General features: G+C 42.5%; 1 protein-coding gene across 2 annotated transcripts in view; it reads left to right on the forward strand.

Moving 5' to 3' along the window:
* Positions 1-5,266: 5,266 nt before the first annotated feature.
* The window catches only part of STAC (SH3 and cysteine rich domain), a 113,798-nt gene continuing 99,308 nt past the window's right edge, over positions 5,267-19,756 (forward strand). For both annotated transcript variants that reach the window (XM_065932970.1, XM_065932969.1), the window contains exon 1: positions 5,267-5,517. In XM_065932970.1, coding sequence (XP_065789042.1) covers positions 5,407-5,517 — 111 coding nt within the window. In that variant the 5' untranslated portion in view covers positions 5,267-5,406. The remainder of the gene's footprint in view (positions 5,518-19,756) is intronic.

Raw genomic sequence — 19,756 nt, forward strand, 5'->3', positions numbered from 1 at the left:
GGCTTAACGCTGAGATTCCCAGTGTCTCCTTCACAGGCTGAATGCCTCGTTTGTCTTGACTTCTTGGCTATCACTTTCAAAGTGTAGATATGGTTATTATTTACTCTTCAGACAAAAGAATGGAGTGAGAAATCCTTCATTCTCTGGAAGACTCTCCCTGTGTCTTCTAATAGGCCTCTGGCTCTTCATTCATGTCAGTCCTTCCCTTTCAGTCCTGCTGCCTCATCACCAGATCTGGGTTCTAATGTTGTTTGGGGATCAGCAGAGCGAAGCCAAAACCTGGCCCAGAAGCAGGAGTTCAAATCTTGAGTTCCAACCCCGTTCCCATGCTCACTGTGGAGTCTAAGTCAATTCTCTTTATCTTGCTATGGTTTTGTAGATATTAAGTGGACTAATATAGAAAATGTCTATAACATGGTAGGGGCCCAATATATGTTCAGTTCAGTTCAGTAGCTCAGTCGTGTCCGACTCTTTGCGACTCCATGAATCGCAGCACGCCAGGCCTCCCTGTCCATCACCAACTCCCGGAGTGTCATTGTTATTATCAACAACCTAATTGTCTAACCGTGTGCCCTAGTCATATATGCCATTACCCATCATGACTCAGGTACATCAGACATTGAGAAACACTCCTTTATTGAGACCCTCTCTCCTTTACCCCTGTCGTTCTCCACCCCCAGGACATTCTGTTGACTTTCCCTTTCCCCTTTCCCTTGTTGTCCTTATCCTCTTTCCTTTGGCTGCACCGCACAGCTTGTGGGATCTTAGTTCCTCAACCAGGGATTGAACCCACGCCCTCAGCAGTGAAAGCACAGAATCCAAACCACTGGACCTCCAGGGAATTCCCTCCTTGTTGTACTTTTTTGTACCCTTCATAAATTGACGGTTTTAGTTAAGTAGTCTTCATGGTATCTTTTTACTTACTGGCTCTAGAAGAAGCCAAAGTCCATATAATTAAAGTCCAGTCTCTTTATCCACACTTGGAGCACAGCAATGGGAGAAGGTTGGTAATATTATACACTCTTCTGCTCATCAGTGTTACTGTAAAAACACAGTTGCATGAAATAATGAGGAGGACTTTACTCTCTTTACAAATTAATGAATTAATAAATGAACCAGGAGAGGGAGCATTAAGTTTGTGAAGATGCATTTCTGCACACCTCACACTTCTACTCCCTTGATATTTAGCCAGTAACCAAAGTAAAATGGACCATGAAGGGAAGCTATGAAAATCACAGGATTCTGCTCCAGGCTCGAGACTTAAGATAATTATCTGCAACTTGAATTTCCCAATCTCTGGTAGAAATGAGGTCATCTTGATAGCCATGGCTGAACTGTCACCCCAGCTTCTAATGCAGGACCGCCATCCAGTTTTCTTTGAGGTCTTGCCCCAGGATACCTAGGAGTCCTGAAAGGATATCTTATGTGGAGACTGAAAAAGTTCACTTCTCAGGGATGTCAGTGCTTCATGAAGTGTTCTCTGGAATCACCACCCACTGACTCCAGTACACGAAGACCATCAGTCCTCTCCACTGTCCTCTGGGTATAACTACTAAATACACCAGTGTCCCCTTAGTACCAGGTCAGGGCAGGCTTTCATGACAACATAGGAGGCCTCTCATCACTCCAGGACTTGAAATCAGGCCTAGTAGCCTAGATCCCAAAGTGGAAGTGGCCTATGACCCAGGCCTGAAGGCATCCTATTTCTGCCAGCAGCCCTCTCCCCACAGACTCAGACAAAGCGGTGTTTTGTCCACCTGCACTCCAGATCCCAGAGAGGAGCTGTGGGCCTAACAGCCTTTGTGCAGACCCCTACCTCCCCAAACCAGTGAAGACCATGTTCACAGATAGCGTGACTCTCAGTGTAAGATCCTCTCTTAAGCCAATGAAGACAAAATCCTTGCTATCTAGGAGCTTGTTTGATTTTTAAATCCTACTGTTTTCTAGAAGCATCCCGGTCTTTCTCCATTCAGATTGTGTAGGACACTTGGAGTAACAAATGGCTAGGCCATCTTAAAGCTCCAGGGCTACAAGAGCAGTCTCCTTTCCCCATCAGTCAAGGGCTGAGGAAACAAGATGAGCACAGCCTGGTCTTGCCCCAGTGGAGCTCAGAGCGCAGGAGGAGGACAGGCAACTTTGTCATTGATTATTCAGGGAAGGATGCCGTGAGAACACAGCATTTAGGTTTGGAAACCTAAATCAGACAAAAAGAGTCAAGGAAGGAGACTTCAAGAAGAATAAATGTTTGGGGATGTGTTTTGAAGAACAAAAGAAGTTAGCTAAATAACAAAATGTGAGATGGAAAGGGATTTGTGTGAAAGTGATACATGAGGAAAGGCTTGCTTAGTTTTAGCAGTTATAGGTAATTCCACAGTTTCCTAGGAAAGGTGGCTATTATTTATCAGACCAAAGATTTCTGTTACTAGGATGGGGGTACGGTGAGGAGGAAGCTCCTTTAACATTTCCCTCAAGGGGACCACATTTAAGCTTAAGCTATTGGAGAATTACTAGTGTTAATCAAAGGTAAGCATTTATAAAATGAAGGATGACATCTTATAGCTGCTCTTCAATTCTTTAAAAAAAAAAAAATCTAAAGATTAAAAATGTCTTGTTGTAAGCCACAGTGTGCTTGCCCAACAAGATTGGAATTTTCCTTGAACTTGAGGGCTTGACTTTCTCAGGAAACCTCTCTCTGGTCCCACACTAGGTCAGACCTTGCACTTGTACACACTAGAGTCCTGTACTGTTCTTTATCTCAGTTCATGAAAAATGTGTATGTCTGGGTGTGTGCATGTGTGTGAGATTCAGTTGTTCTACCTCCTAGGAGTACAATCTTAATCTGTTTTCTCTCTGCTCTATCATCAGTTTCCAGCACAATGTCTGGGACAAAATACATGCCAGATGTGTTGATTCTGCGGCTCCTGCCATTGTGTACTGTTCTGTTGTGATTTTCACTATTAGAATTTTGTCTCTATTGAGAAAACAAGAATTGTGTTATGAGGAGGAGAAAGCTATAGTCATTCAGGTTAGCTGATATGACCTAATCATATAGGAGGTTAAGGGTCATGGGGGTATTTAGAGCTCTCAGAGCCAATTGCCAGGTAAGAGGCCGTCACTTAGAACAGAAGCTTTCAAGTGATGTCCAGGATGAAAAGAATAATGGGTTTGTTTTTTTCCAAGGGACATAAGCTATGGCAGACACAAATACATTATTTACAGGGTCCAGTGCAAAATGCCAATGCAAGGCCTCTTGCTCAGAAAGTATCAAGAATTTCAAGACAGTGACAGAAGAGCATTTACACAAGTGCAGGGCCCTTGTGTGACTGCACAGACCGTATACCCACTATAATAGGGAAGAAAACACTGACTCCTATCAGATCTGTTCCTTTTCACTTTAATCTTTGTGTTCTATTGCCCAGGAGCGTAGTCCTGGTGGCCCTGCTTTTGTAAAAGAACGTTGCCTATAGGCTGAAATATACAGGAGAGACTATTTTCAAGGCTCTGACCTTTAAGAGTCCATCCATATAGAGATAAAAAGTTGCAGGATAGAGAATACCATTTGCCTTGTTGGAGGTCTACATGAACATTGTGAACTGTGTGGACTGCTAGAAGAATAGAGAATTCTTACAAGAATTTTGCAACAACTAACCATGCCCCTCCCTCAAGCTGCCTTTAAAAGTGCTTTGCTGAGGGTCTCCCTGGTGGCTCAGTGGTATAGAGTCTGCCTACCACAGCAGGAGACACAAGTTTGATCCCCGATCTGGGAAGATCCCACATGCCATAGAACAGCTAAACCCATGTGCCACAGCTACTGAGCCTGTGCTCTAAGAGCCTGGGAAGCAAAACTGTTGAGCCCACATGCAGCAACTATTGAAGCCTGCGCGCCCGAGAGCCTGTGTTCCGTGCACTGCAACTAGAGAGTAGCCCCTACTCACCACAGCTAGAGAGAAGCCCTCACAGCAATGCACAGCCGTAAATAAATAAATCTAATTATTGTTTTAAGTGCTTTACTGAAACCCTGCGAGGAGTTTGGGGGTTTTGCGACATGAGCCACCTGTCTCCTTGCAAAGCCCTGGGGTAAATCTTTCTCTGCTCCAAACTCTGGCTTTTCAGTTTGTTTGGCTTCACTGTGCATTGGGCACACGAACTTGCGTTCAGTAACACCATGAAGCTGGCCTTACAAACATTTATAGTTAATAAATAAAATCTGAACATGAGTTTATAGTTTCCTGTGGGAAAATTGGGCAGTTTTGTATGGGGGTGGGGGGTGACTTAAATATCCAGATGTATTTCCTTCCCTGCACATTGACGTTTTTCTTCAAAAGGTACCAGGTCCTTCTGCCCCTTAATTCCATGGGACCATCTCTCTGTTTCCAAAAGATCTACTAAGGCACACTGGTTTGCCCCTCCACAAACAGCCCTGACATTCTTACTATCTTGCAATGCCTACTTACTCCACAGCTGAGAAGATTTGGCCTGGATTTGAGGCTCCACAGTCCAAAAAGCATGGATTTTGAAGCCAAAATGGGTTCAAATCCCAGCTCCACCACTTACAGTTCAGCCACTTAGAGCAAATTAGTTACTCTCCTGGTTTTCTCATCTATAGATGAGAACGATGTTAATAATACCTAGCCTAATAGGGTGGCTCTGAGGATTAAATACGTAAAAAGTGTGACCGGCTTAACACAACCAAACTAGGGCACATCCACGTTTTGCAGTATCTCTCTGCTTAAGTCCAAAGCTGAACCGAGGAAAGAGGAGCGCCCTCAGGCCAGGAAACCCCAGCTCTGCTTGCTTCCTCCGTCACTGAACCCTATAAATAACTTGGCTAAGTCACCGGATCCCGGATCCCTGAGAGTCGCAGTTTCTCTGGGTGCAGAAGGAGGGAGTTGCTGCAGGTGGTCCCTCCCGCTGGATCATTCGTTTGGGATTTGGTCCGAATTTTCCTTCTACCTCCTAAAGGATCCCGGGACCGTGCCGAGCACCCGAGCTCGCCCAGCCTGGTCGCAGGGCCTCCCTAGGGCGCGGCCCCCTCCGGTTCCCAGCCGGGGCCCGCGCAGCCCCGCCCCGGAGCCACCCGCCCCCACCCACCCTCCTCCGGCGAGCGGGTCAGCGGGAGCCCACTCGCCCGCGGCCGAGCGGCAGTCACGACTGTGCGGTCGTCGCCGAGGTGGCCGCGGGCGCGGCGGGACGGGCGCGCTCTCCCCGAGCCCGGGCGGGTGCCGGGGAGGTGGGCAGGGCCGGGGCGGGGGCGAGGCCGGAGGAGGGCGCGGCGGCGCCTCGGCGAGGATGGGAGTCCCCGGCCTCAGAAGCTGAGCGAGCCTGCGCGCGGCGGGGAGGGCGCTCCGGAGGGAGGCGAGCCTCGCTGTTCCTCCGGGAGCCCAACACCGTTCCCGCGCCGCCACGATGATCCCCCCGAGCGGCGCCCGCGAGGACGGCGTGGACGGGCTGCCCAAGGAGACGGCGAGCGCCGAGCAGCCGCCCTCTCCTGCATCCACCGGCAGTCAGGAATCCAAGGTACCGCGCACGCTTGCCCCAAGAGGACACAAACTCACTCCTCTTCCTCTATGTCCACCTTCGTTTCCTCCCCACTGGCGCTGGCGCCGGAGGCTAAGACGCTTCCCTAGTTCTTCTCAAGGACTGTACTCCCTTGAGACTTGAATGTCCGGCAGGACTCGCTGCTAGCGATGCTGGACCACGTCGCTGGGGACCCAGTCATCTTGTCCGCACGGCCCCGGGGCGTTGCGCTGGGCTCCTACTCTGCGAGCACCCGCAGTTCACAGTGGCTCCGGGTTCGGATCGCTTTCCTGGGTGGTGGTGGCGTGCTTGTTCTGTGCCTTGAACCTTCATGTGCCTAAAGCGCGTGTGGTTATTAAGCGGCTTCTGAAGGCTGAGGGACAGACAGCCCAGGACACTCCTCCAGAAAAGCTGGGGCATTTGCGAACCAGCAAAGGTTCGCCTGTATCCCAAGGGCCTGAGACCCTTAGGCTAACCGAACTCATCCCTAACCTCAGATACCACTGATTTCAGAAAAATTAGGGAAACGCTACCTTCTCGAGAAAGTTGATGTTCCTCTCGGTGGAAGTTAATCCTCGAACTTAAACTTGCTTTTGTGAGAGCTACACTGACATACACAAAACCAGCCCCGCGGCACTTCTGTCACTGTTACACTTACTCTGAGACGTTCACGGGTGCCAGGCGCATGTTTGGAAATCTTGGAAGAGGATCAAGTAAAATGCGGCTGCTAGCTGTGCGATGCCAAATGGCATCTCAGTCGGGAGTAAAAACCATAAGATGGAGTTTGTAGTTATATGGATTCTTTAAGTGCAGGGCTCCTGGCTCTTTTTCCAGATCTCCTTGTGGGTTCCCTGGGTGTCTTTGGAATGTGGGGCAGTTTTTTGTGGAGGAATGAAGGAGAGGAGGATGCCAGTGTGGAGAGCAGGTCAGATGGGGCCAAGAAGACTCTTCTTTTCTGCCGTCACACCCATCCCTGGAAGCCATTGACAAATCAGCAGGCTCACAAGCATAGCTAAGTGACTCCTATCCTAAGTGATCCTGCCGGCTGGACAGTATCCCAGCCTCTGAAAGTTAACCATCAAAGATGCTAATCCAAGACAGAGAGCTTGGCGTTATCTTTATTTTGGGGGCAAATGTCTGACCTGGAACATGTGTGTCAACTTTTCTAAAACTTAACTATAAACAGGGACAAAAACCCCACCTTCCAGAATCATTGAGAAGCATAGAGAGATGACCTAACACCCACCCAGTACAGTGTAAGGACTCAATCCTGTTCACTGTTTTCCTTCCTGAGATAAGGAGATGGGATCCATCTCACCATGACAATTCACTCCAAATGGGTCTCACAACCCCCACACACGGACCACTGCCCCTCCAATCAGAAGTTACTGGCTCTCTATCATTGTGCGTCATTGACCTGATTCACCTAAGTGATACGGGGTAGTGGGCACTTCACAGGTGATCTAGAATACTGGAAATGAATGTAACTAAACTCAAGACTGAAACTAATAATCAGCTTTTTTAATTGGGCCTGTTGCTCTGCAGTAGATATGTTCTGGAAGGGGCTTAGCATTTGATTTTATAGCAGCATGGTTCAAACACACTGTATGGGCTTGCTATTTATAGATACCCTAATGTAAATTCTTTGGCAAAACAAAGACTACATATGTAATACCTATCATTATCCACCAATTTATCTGGCTTATGGTTTCAGACTTTAACACGTCAGTTTTTCTCTATGTGTATTTATATATTCCTAAATTTGCTGTCATAGCTTAGGTGTTCTTGATCAGTGGAGACAGGCTATGGGGGGTTGTCCATGAACCCCAGGAAACTGAGTGCAAAGTAGTGTGCCTGAATGTGGAATTTTTTTGGCATAGTGCTTGTGATACTCTCCAAGGGGCCAATGCTTCTCAAAATGGCTAAACTGCTGATGTGGAGGCTGTGTGGTAGGGAACAGCAGGATGGCAAGAAACAGGAACGGAGGCAAGCTCTATTCATTCTGCACCAGGAGCGCCACATTTGAAGGTTTATTGGCATTTACAAGGATCTTCCATCTGACAATGAGTGTCTGGTAGGAGAACGTGGACAGCTAGTCATTCCATATTACTCCCCTCTGAAATGATCTGTTTGTCAGAATACCGTGTGGGACAGGCATAGTTCAGCACTTCCGGACAGTAACCTGTCTCAAGAAGGACTTTTGAAATTCATTTTTTCTTTTATTTTATTAAAGTCTGATTGACTTACAGTATTGTATTAGTTTCAAGTATACAACATAGCGATCCAGTGTTTCTCTAGATAAGTCATCATACAAAGTTAGTCGTCATACTCAGTGTTATTGACAGTATTCCCTGTGCTGTACATAGCACCCTGTGACTTACTTATTTCATAACTAATAGCTTGTACCTCTTAATCCCCTTCACCTCTTTGACTCATTCACCCCACCTCCCTCCCCCTCTGGCAACCACTGGTTTGTTCTCTGTATCTACAAGTCTGTTTCTGTTTGGTTATATTTGCTCATTTGTTTCGATTATTAGATTTCACTCTACATTTTAAAATAACTTTTTTTCTCTCCTGATAAGAGTAACAACTACTTTGTGGAAATTTGAAAAGTCCTGAAAAAAAGAAGGAAAAAATCACCCATTAGTCACAATCCAGAGGCAATTACTGATAATGTCTTGGTTGTATATTTGCCTTTTCTCATTGCTTTTTTATATTTACCCAGTTGAGAGAACAATGGTAAGCATCTACTGGGTGCTTGGTGGGTGTCAGACACAACTTGACCCTTCATAATAACCCTGTGAGGGATATTGTGCTGTTATTTCTGTTTTATGGATAAGGAAGTGAAAGCTCAGAATGGGTAGGTGACTTCCCCTTGATTGTATAGTGAGTTGATTGACACAGCAATGACAGGAACCCGGGCCTCATGACTCTGGAGAACAAGTTTTTGACCACCGTGCTGCTGTCTTTTATGCCCATGGCCTGTATTACCTTCTATACTGTTTCGCCTAACATCCTAACCAAGTATTTTCTATGCCACTAAAAGCCATTTGCAACTGTGTTTTGTTCTTCCCAAGAAATCCTTGAAAATAAATTGAGCCACATTATGACGTGAAATGATTAAAGACCAACTCTTTTCCAGCTTCTTTGATTTTGCTACTCTTTCCCCAGAAGTATATTTACGGAAGTGATTAAATGGAACTTCACAGAACCATCTGGAAAACTTGACCACGATGAACCCTTTAGTCTAGAGGGGCCATTAGAGAAGAATGATAATGATTCAGTGCCTTCAGCACATAAAATGTTTCTGGAATGCCATTTTCTCTGCAGATTCCTTGGAATGCTAAATCAAATATAAGAATAGGAAACACTGGAGATGATCTACTCTGGGTATTTTTTAAGTAATGGATAATTTTATTGTGTACATTTATTTTATCATGGAAAACTTCAACACACACAAGCAGAGAAAACACTATGAAGAACCATCATGTACCTAATCACCTGGTTCTACCAGTTATCAATTCATGGACAATCTTTGATTCATCTGTAACCCCCACCAGTACCTCCACCCTTCCTTACACATACTGATTCATTTTAAAACAAATTCCAGACATCAAGGGTCTTCCCAGGTGGTAAAAGAATCCGCCTGCCAGTGCAGGAGATGCAAGGGACATGGGTTTGATCCCTGGGTTCAGAAGATCCCCTGGAGGGGGGCATGGCAACCCATCTAGTATTCTTACCTGAAAAATCCCATGGCAGAGGAACCTGGAGGGCTACAGTCCATGGGGTCACAAAGAGTCAGACGTGACCAAGCATGTGGGCACACACCAGATACCAAAGCATTTCATTCATACGTATTTACAGTTGTATCTCTAAAGAATAAGGGCTTTTTTCATAAACATGACTATAATCCTATTATCACACACTGGAGGTATTTTAAATCATGGGTCAGTATAGTCTTTGGAGGTCTACAAATTGTCTTTGGAATACCTGTGAACAGCCAGAACTTTCAAAATTGCTCATGTACGTGTATATGTGCATCATCTAGGGAAGGGATCCATAGTTTATATCAAATCAATAAAGTGCTCATAGCTTTCCCAGTTTATTTAAATATTCTCTCTCTTTTTTCCCTCTGTCAAGTAAATAGAGGCCCAGAGAGAGGCAGTGTGTTGCCTAAGATCACAAAGGTAGTTACTGACAATAACCCCACCTAAGAACCTGGCTAGGGCCGTGGATGCTCTGCTGTTCTTAGTCGCTCAGTCGTGTCCTACTCTTTGCGACCCCATGGACTGTAGCCCACCAGGCTCCTCTGTCCATGAGGACTCTCTAGGCAAGAATACTGGAGTGGGTTGCCATGCCCTCCTCCAAGGAATCTTCCCAACCCAGGGATCCAACCCAGGTCTCCTGCATTGCAGGCGGATTCTTTACCATCTGAGCCACCAGGAAAGCCCAGGAATAGTGGAGTGGTAGCCTATCCCTTCTCAAGGGGATCTTCTTGACCCAGGAATAGAACTGGAGTCTCCTGCATTACAGGCAGATACTTTGCCATCTAAGCTACCAGGGAAGCCCAGGACCTTAGATACCCCAGCACAGTTTCCTCAGAGTAAATTCCAGTAAGCACAAGTTATAAAGTAGTTTATGTGGTTTTGTTTTTTCATAAAATTAGTTGAGTTGAAAGAGTTTCAAAGCCACTAATGAACCTCACCCCTCTATCTTTCCACTAACTATCTCAGAAAGACCACAATCTAATTCATTGTCTAAGTGTTTGACAGAGATCATTGAATACTAAGAAAAATTTCATGTTTCAGCATCCTTTATTGCAGTGAATGTCTCTTTTTATACTGACTTATTGACAATGTAGAAGTCTTACTGGAGTGTCACATGGAGTTTGGTATGGATTCCCTTTGCCATCACTTATATAACACAAGCTCACATTTTGATGATGTGAAGGGATTATAGGTTTTGAGGACAAATAAACAAGCTTTCAGGTCTGTTCTTATCCATGCCATCTTTGTGTCAGCGGGGAAGCTGCCTAACCTCTCTGAGTCTCAGCTTCCTGAAATCTAGAAGGAGGATGCTAATTCCCTATTGGCATGGTTTTTTTGGTAAGGTCTGAGAATATGTAAAACACCCAATATGTTGAAAGCCTTTGTAAGCATAAAGCACTGTTTGCTTTCTCTTCTCGCTTCAAATTAGATGACTCTGTCACTGGCCAACAGCAGATTTCATCATTGGGAAAATTTCAGTAATCAAAACTGACATTCTTATAGTATAACTGAATTTTCCTCCCTCTGCACTTTCAGTTATACTGCTGACTCCAGTGAGATTTCATCTTAGCTGTGTTGCATCCCCAAGGAGCTAAGCCATAGACTCCCTGGCAAGTGACTTTGATTTTAAAAGGTTGATATAAGCCACCTAGGGTCCCACTGGAGCCATGGACCAAAGTGTCCCCTCATTCCAGAATGGTTCTCTCTGAACCTGGATGACCCTCTAAGCTAGCAAGAAGCAGTCCCTAACAATGAAGATGTGCCCGGCATCTCCCAGAAAAGTTTCTCTGTCCATTAATCAGAAACTGTATGTATTGCCTGCTTTGTGGCCAGCTAACCCATTACACACATATGAAGCTATTATTGATAGGAATTTAACTTCTAACTTCTACTCAGCGGGGAAGATGAAAGAAAATGGAACCCTGGCCTTGCATTCAAATCCCCTGGTGAGTTCCAGAACATAGGCTAGACCTTCCAAATGGAAATCTGTGAGTGAAGGTCCCAGGAATCAGTATTTTTATAAAGCTTCCTTGTACAGCCAAATTTAAGAAACACTTGTCTAGACTAAAAAAACTATAGAAGGTCAAAGAAAGCAGGATTTTTTTCCCTTCCAACCAAGATACTTGAAGGAACCATTTGTATTTTCTTTCTCTTCTTCTTCACTTCCCATTTATACTTTAATCCAAATGATGGCTCTGGCAAAGGTAATCTACTGTTTCCTCCCTTCTGTCAAACAATCCAAGTGTTGTTCAGATGTAGCTAGATTTATGGTGTTGACTATGTCCATATTATTTTCATGATTGTAAAAGTAATAAGTTCTAAATGTAGAAAACTGGAAAGCAGAGAAAATATAAAAATGCATTTATCACATGATGACCTAGACAGGGACTTCCCTGGTGGCTCAGATGGTAAAGAACCCAGCTGCAGTGCAGGAGACTTGATTCAGTTCCTGGATAGATCCCCTGGAAAAGGGACAGGCTACCCACTCCAGTATTCTTGGGCTTCCCTGGCGGCTCAGACGGTAAAGAATCCACCTGCAATGCAGGGGACCTGGGTTGGATCCCTAGGTTAGGAAGATTCCCTGGAGGAGGGCATGGCAACCCCCTCCAGTATTCTTGCCTGGAGAATCCCCATGGACAGAGTAGCCTGGCGGGCTACAGGCCATGGGGTCACAAAGAGTCTGATATGACTGAGTGACTAAGCACAGACCTAGACATAAGAACTGTTCAGTTTTTGCTGTGTTTCTTTATACACACACTCCCACACACATTCTTGAAACAAAGTTGAAATGGTGGCTTCCCTGGTGGCTCAGCAGTAAATAATCCACCTGCAATGCGGGGGTTGCAGGACATGCAGGTTTGATTCCTGGCTCAGGAAGATCCCCTGGAGGAGGTCATGGCAAACCCCTCCAGTATTCTTGCCTGGAGAATCATGGACAGAGGAGCCTGGCGGGCTACAGGCCATGGGGTCGCAAAGAGTCTGACACTACTGAAGCGACCTAGCACGCATGCACACATACATAGACACATGTTATATTTTTTCTTCTACATAATGTTGTACATAGTTTTCTTCTACTCTCTGATTAAGTATTAAAGATGGTACATTTCATTGCTGTACCGTATCTATTTCATCAGTCTCTTCTAATTATAGTTTAGATTCCTAGCTTTCATGCTTTAAAAAATATTGAAATGGGCATCCTGATACCTCAGCATTGGAATACATTTCTGATTAGTGTCATGGGAAATGGAATTACTAGGTCTGGTAATAAACACTTCAAAGATCTTTTATTCTCACTGACACAGTGCTCTCTAGAAAGATATATCATACCTTTTTTTCTTGTAAACTTTTTAGTGAAGAATGACATCATACCAAAAGGTGTGCACATGATAAGATTACAGATTAATGAATTTTCAGAAAATAAATTACTGATTTGTATGTAACCAACACAAAAATAAAAAAATAGAATGTTATCAGTGCCCAGGAATCTCTCTCGTACCCTTTTTTGTCACTAGCTCCCCAAAAGTAAATAAATTTTTGATTTCTCACAGTGTAAATTAATCTTCCTTATTTTTGAACTTTATATATATAAGTGGAATCATACAAAGTGTACTCTTTTATGTCTGGTTTCTTTCACTTAGCATTATGTTGTGAGATTCATCTATGCTATCACATGTAGCAATAGTTTTCCATTTTCATTGCTGTATAGCATTCCACTATATAAATAGACCACTATTTAACTGTTCTATTGATGGTGGAATTTGGATTGCTACTTGGTTTTGTCTGCTAGGACGTGTACTGCTTTGACCATTCTTACACATATTCCTTGTGGCACTTTTATTTTTAAGTGTATACCTAGGAGCAACATTGCTTGGGCTGTAGGATATGTCTAAATTGATAGTAGATACTATCAACTTTCCACAGTGTCTGTGCCAATTCCTAATCTCAGCAACAATGAAGAGGAGTTCCATCTGATCCTAATCCCACCAACATTTGCTATTGTCTGTATTTCTCAGTTCAGCCGTTCTCATAGGTGATTAGTGGTGGTGTTCATGGTTTTAACCTGAATGTCCCCAATGACTAGTGAGCTAAGCATTTTTAATACATTGGGGCACTTGAATGTCCTCTTATGAAGCAGTTACTCAAATCTTTTGTCTATTTTCTTATTAGGCTATATGTCATTTTTTAATTGGAAGGAATTCTTTACATATTCTAGATCCAAGTACTTTTAGAGATAAATATGTTGTAGGTATCTCTTCCCATCCTGTGGCTTATCTCTTTTCTTTATTATTTTTTTATATCTTATTTATTTGTTTATTTATTTGACTGTGTCGAGTTTTGGTTGAGTTGCAACTCTAGGGATCCTCACTGCACCATTCAGGATCGTTGCAGCACACTGACTCTCTACTTGTGGTTCTCGGGCTTAGTCGCTCCACAGCATGTGGGACTTTAGTTCCCTGACCAGGGATTGAATTCACATCCCCTGCATTGTGAGGCAGATTCTTAACCACTGGACCACCAGGAAAGTCCCAGAAACTCTTCTTCAATGAGGTCAGTTCTTTCAGTTTCTTGCTTACCTGCTTTTTGTGTTCCCCTTTGGAACCCATGGATAGAGAAGCCTGGTAGACTCCAGTCCATGGGGTCGCAAAGAGTCGGACACGACTGAGCAACTTCACTTTCACTTTAACTTGGAACCTTTGCCTACCCCAAAGGCATGAAGGTATTCTCTTATATAATTTCTTAGGAATGCTATTGCTTAGCCTTTCACACAAAAGTCTATAATCCTTTTGAAGTTGCTAAGGTGTGAGGTAGGGGTCAAGATACATTATGACACTGCACTGCCACCTCTGCCGTAAATCAGATGGCTGTATTTTGATTTATGTAGAGATGGCTGTTCTGCCTCATTGATCTATTTGTCTGTCCTTGTACAAGTACGGCACTGACTTAAATATAATGACCTTATTAAAAAGTCTTGGTATCTGGCAGAATAAGCCTTCTAGCTTTGCTCTGCTTTTTCAAAACTGTTTTGGTTTTTGGGGCCCCTGACATTTCCATGTATTAATACATTTTAGAATCAGCTAATCAGTTTCCACCAAAACACCTGCTTGGATATTGGTTGGGGTTGCATTAAATCTACCCATCCATTTGGAGAGAACAGACATCCTCCTACTATTAGTTCTTCCAATAATAGTGCCCACTGCACAGAGATTGCTTCCATCAAGTGCCCCAGGGCATCATTACCTGAGAACCTAGTTCTATGCTACTTTTCTTCATTTGAGGGATTCTCAAACCAAGTTGTGTTGCATAAATTTAAACTTCAAATCTGTGTGAAGGCAGATCCATGATTATGATTCCCAGGGAATAATTGTTTGTTTGTTGTCCACCTTATGTCTGTACTAAGATTTCTTTCTCATTGACCTGACCTGATTTGGTGAGAGATTTGTTTCTTGTTCATTCTTTCTTTTCAAATCTTCTGTCTATGTAGGCAGTAAAATTCAATCTTCCAAAGATATTTTTTATTTGAGTTAAAATATGCATAACATAAAATTTGCCTTCTTACCAATTTTTAAATGGTTACATATGAAATGTAATTTTATGTGGCATTAAATACATTCATATGTTGTGTGACTATCACCATCTTTAGAACTTTTTACCGGCCCAAACTGACGCTCTGTACCCATTAAACAGTTATTCCCTGTCTCCTCCTCCCTTTATCTCCTGGCAACCACTATTCTGCTCTCTGATATTCTATGAATGTGACTATTCTAGGTACCTCATCTATGATGAATCATATAATATTTTTCCCTTTGTAATTGGCTTATCTCACTTAGCATAAATCTTCTAGGTCCATCTGTATTGTGGTATAAGTCAGAATGTCCTTTTTTAAGACTGAGTAATGTTCTGTTGTGTATATATAACACATTTTCTTTATCTACTCATCCATCAGTGAACTATTGTGAATAATGCTGCTATGAACTCAGGTGTACAATTATCTGTTCAAGTCCCTGCTTTCATTTCTTTTAGGTATATAACCAGAAGTGAGACTGCTGGATTACATGGTAACTCTATCTTTAATTTTTTGAGGAATCACCATTCTGTTCTCAAAGATGGCTGTACCATTTTAGATTTCCACCTGGAATGAACAGGATTCCAGTTTCTCTACATCTCACCAACACTAGTTATTTTCTGGTTGTTTTTTTTTAACCCAAAATAGGTATGAGATGCTATCTCATTGTCGTTTTCATTTGCATTTCCCTAATGATTAGTGTTGTTAAACATCATTTCATGTTGGTGATCTGTGTACTGTTGGTCATCTTCTTTGGAGAAACGTCTATTCAAGGCCTTTGCCCATTTTTAGTTGAGTTGTTTTTCCTTTTTTGTTAGTAATTTTTGTTATTCATAGCCTTTTATTAGTAAATTTGAAGGGCGGTGATATATTGAAATTTTTTATGATTTTATTAAAGTTATTCACTAGAATACTTATTTTTATATTTTTTCTTTTACAAATTTTATATTCTTGTCCTTGTCTGTTTTAATAGAGCACTTATTTCCTATTAATTTTCAAAAAAATTTTATAAATACTGAAATCATGATCTTTCATATACGTTAACATTTTCCCAGATTGAAATTTCAATTTTATTGCATTTTCAACATAGCAGATTTTGCTTTTTATGTTGTTAAATGTCTCAAATTTATTTAGCTATGGCTTCTTTCCTCCATCTATATTTAGAAAGGTCTTCTACACCTGGCAACAAGTAAATATTAAACTATATGTTTCTCTAGCTCCTTATTACATACTTTTTACTTTCATCACTTTAATCCATCTGGAATTTGTTACTATGTGGTAAGGAAGAGCTTTTAATTTTTTCCTGAATGAGTATTTCTAAAACTATTTGTTGAACAGTTCATTTTTTCACTGATTTGAAGTGTTACATCTATTACATAATAAATGATAATATGTACTAGATTCTTTTTTGTAATCATCTGTTATAGTCTAATGATTGTGCATTTATTACTATGCTGTACTTTGACATTGCAATAATGTTTTAATGTAGTTTTATATAATACTGATAATTGATAATACAATTTTATCAATTTTATTTATTTCTTTAGCTGTACTCACCTTTTTGATTTTCCATGCAGTTATAAATATAATATTTTGAGAGTAATTGCATGAAATTTTTAAGATCATTTCAGTGAAATCTTTACATATAATGAAGATTTATCACCCAGGAACATAATATATAGTTATTGAAATGTCTTTTATGTCACTCACAAATGCTTAGGAATTTTCTTCAAGTACTTTTTGCCCGATCCTCTGTTAGCTATTTCCTAGGTGTTTGATACGAGTTTTATATTAATTTTGTCATCTAATATCTTTTAGATTCCATTTCTTATTCATTAACAAGGAGGTGGAGTGTTGCTTACTGATTCAGAGTGTGCCCTCTGGAGTCAGAAGCAGCTGTGTTCTACTCTCACTGTGAGGCTTTGAGATGCTGCCTGCCAAGCTTCCCTGACCTTCACTTCCCTGAGCCTCTCTGTCCTTGCTGTACAGTGAGCACAATAATGCCCTTCTGTAGCACTGTCAGTAGGCTTAGGTTAATGGTGTATCCCAAGTGCCTAACACAGCGCGTGGCACAGAGTAAGGCAATGTTAGCTGTTATTATTTGGTTATCATAAAATCTATAATAATTTTGCCTCTCTAACTATAATTCTCTCTTTTAGCAGGTGGGGGAATAGGCTAGGTAGGGACACCGTATTATTTCATTAGATACCTGAAAATATGGTAAATATTAGTGGAGGTATTGAACGAGTACCTAACTAACTTTGCTGCCAAAGTTTTGCTGTGAGTGTCCATTGTGTAGGTGTATACTGTACAGTGTTGGTGCTAAGGGGTGCTCTTAGTAGATTGACTCTGAAGTTACTCTGCAAGCCACTGCAAATTTACACATTCAGCCTGAGAAACATTAGGTGGTAATTTGCAACTTTAACTTTAAAAACAAATCCATTTCCAACTAAATCATTCTTTAAGTCTTTCTTCTACATGAATTCCAGACTTCCCACTCTATTTGTGATTAAACTGAGTCAGTGTTTCTTATGTTAAATTTGGGTAATCTTCTTAGCTTACTAAGAATTTCCACTAGGAATGGACGTGGAATTGTTTCAAATGACTTTTTGGCAAGAATCAAGGTAATCATGTGATTTTTTTTGTCCTTTGGCCTCTTTATGTGATGGATTATATTAATAGATAGCCTAAATTAAACTCTTCTTACATTCCTGGAAACTGTCCCACTTGACCATGGGGATTTTCTTTTAATAAACTGCTAAGTTTTGATTGCCAATACTTTATTATTTTTATATCTATATACATAAGAAAGATTGTTCTTTAACTGTCATTTTGTGTCCTCTGGTCAGACTTTATTTTTAAGGATATGCCAAGTTTTAAAAATTTATTGGGAAGATATACATGGATATTTTTGTCTCGTTCTTTTTGTCTTTTTCCCCTGTGAAACAGTTTATAGAGCCTAGATCTCCACTTTGAATGTTTGAAAAAAGAAAAAATGAAACATACCTAAACCTAAGAAAGATGGCACTAAGTCGTGTCCAACTCTTGTGATCTGATGAACTGTAGCCTGCCAGGCTCCTTTGTCCATGAAATTCTCCAGTCTAGAATACTGGAGTGGGTTGCCATTTCCTTCTCCAGGGAAACTTCCAACCCAGGAATTGAACCCAGACCTCCTGCATTGCAGGCAGATGCTTTACTGACTGAGCTACCATGGGAAGCCATGTCTAAACCTAGCACCTATTTTAAAATAAATTTTGAAGACATTTTTATATTTTTTATTCTGTTGTCTTTTTTCTAAATTGACATGAATCAGTGGTGGTAACTTGTATTTTGCCAGCAAATTATTTCACTTAAATCGTCAGAACATCTCTGGATTAATTATTATAGGACCACCCTGGCACCTTCCTTCAATTTCATTTCATTCTCACTCAGTTTCTAGCAGGCTCCCTATGTGTTCCTATCTCCTGAAAACCCTCTTTTGGTGGTTCTCTGTGTTCATATAACATTGGTCCCTTAGATCTGGATCTGGAATCAGAAAAGTCAAATATCAGTCCTTACATTTCCTCCTTATCTAGAGAAAAGGTGTTTCGTCTTTGCTCCTTTCTTAGGTATACCTTTCTCCTTTGATTCCCTTCCAACTGCTGTAACAGTTCCTCTCTAGTCCTATTGGTTCTCGCATCTTCCTCCACCCATCATTCAAGAGTTAGTCCTCCCCAATATTCTATTCTCTGCCCTCAGCCCTTCTCACTTTGGACAATCTCTCTGGATCTTTCTGGAACGTCTTACCTGTTCTTCTATTACATCTCCCAAGTAATAACTCCCAAATCTGAAGCCCACCACAATTCAGAAGTCACTCTTGTGAGCTTCAGACCAGCATATTCAACTGCCTTTTCAACAGCCTGTCTTGATCTCCATATATTTTAAATTCAGCATACTCTCAACTAAACTTATCATTCTCAGCTCAGATGCCAGCTCACTTCTTGTGTGTTCTTCCTGTGTTCTCATCCAGAGACGAGCATCATCCGTGGGGTGAGTCAGCCAGGTTGAAACCAAAACTCATCCTTGATGACCCCCCGAGGGCCTGAGTAGGGAGGTTTTTGAAAGCAAGTGGACAGGAGACAAGATGTCTGTCAGCCCCTAGAGGGTGCTTCATTTATCTGAAAATGAAACTTGGACACTGTCTGTTCCTAAGGGCCGCCATAGCTGAAGTGTCAATCAGTGTGTTCCTCAGATCTGGGAGCAGTTGTGACCACAGCATGAAGGACGGAGGTCAGGCACAAGAGAAGGAATAAGAGGAGGGATCCAGAACACGCCGGGCTCCCAAGACGCTCCTATTCCCTTGCCCTCCGAACTGACATGAGAGAGAGCAGTGAAAAGAGGTCCTAGAGTTCCATGTGCCCTGGCAAGATCCTCACATTCTCTCCCTTCATCTCCAACACTCTCAGTTTTATCAGAACCAGGTCACTTGGAGACCTTGGAAAAGATTCCCATAATACCCGTTCCCCTGGGACGTCAATCATCAGAAGAGCACGGGGCGGCAGGGCCCCCTTCCTTTCTCACAGTTTAATCTCCACGCAGATCTGCACATCATCAGCTCTGCCTGCCACCCTCCTCAGTGGGCAGTGCCTCCACTCTACCCTCTGGAATCGACTCTTCAGCAAATCCTCTCTCCTCAGCTTCTCTGAAGCATCCCTCACTTCTGGCTCTGATGCCCGGTCCTTCCCCTGCAGCCTCTCAAATTGTGACTCTTTTCTCCTTCATCCATCAGGCTTGGTTGTTGGGGAGGCAACCTCCCTACTGTTTCCAGAATCGTGTCTCTCCTCCTCTAAAATGTATAGCTTAAAATCCACACCCTTAGGCTCCTCTACCCGCTGCTGACATCAGCAGTCACCTACCAACCTGAAAAGAT

Source organism: Muntiacus reevesi, chromosome 4 (assembly GCF_963930625.1).
Source record: "Muntiacus reevesi chromosome 4, mMunRee1.1, whole genome shotgun sequence".
NCBI classification, from domain to species: domain Eukaryota; kingdom Metazoa; phylum Chordata; class Mammalia; order Artiodactyla; family Cervidae; genus Muntiacus; species Muntiacus reevesi.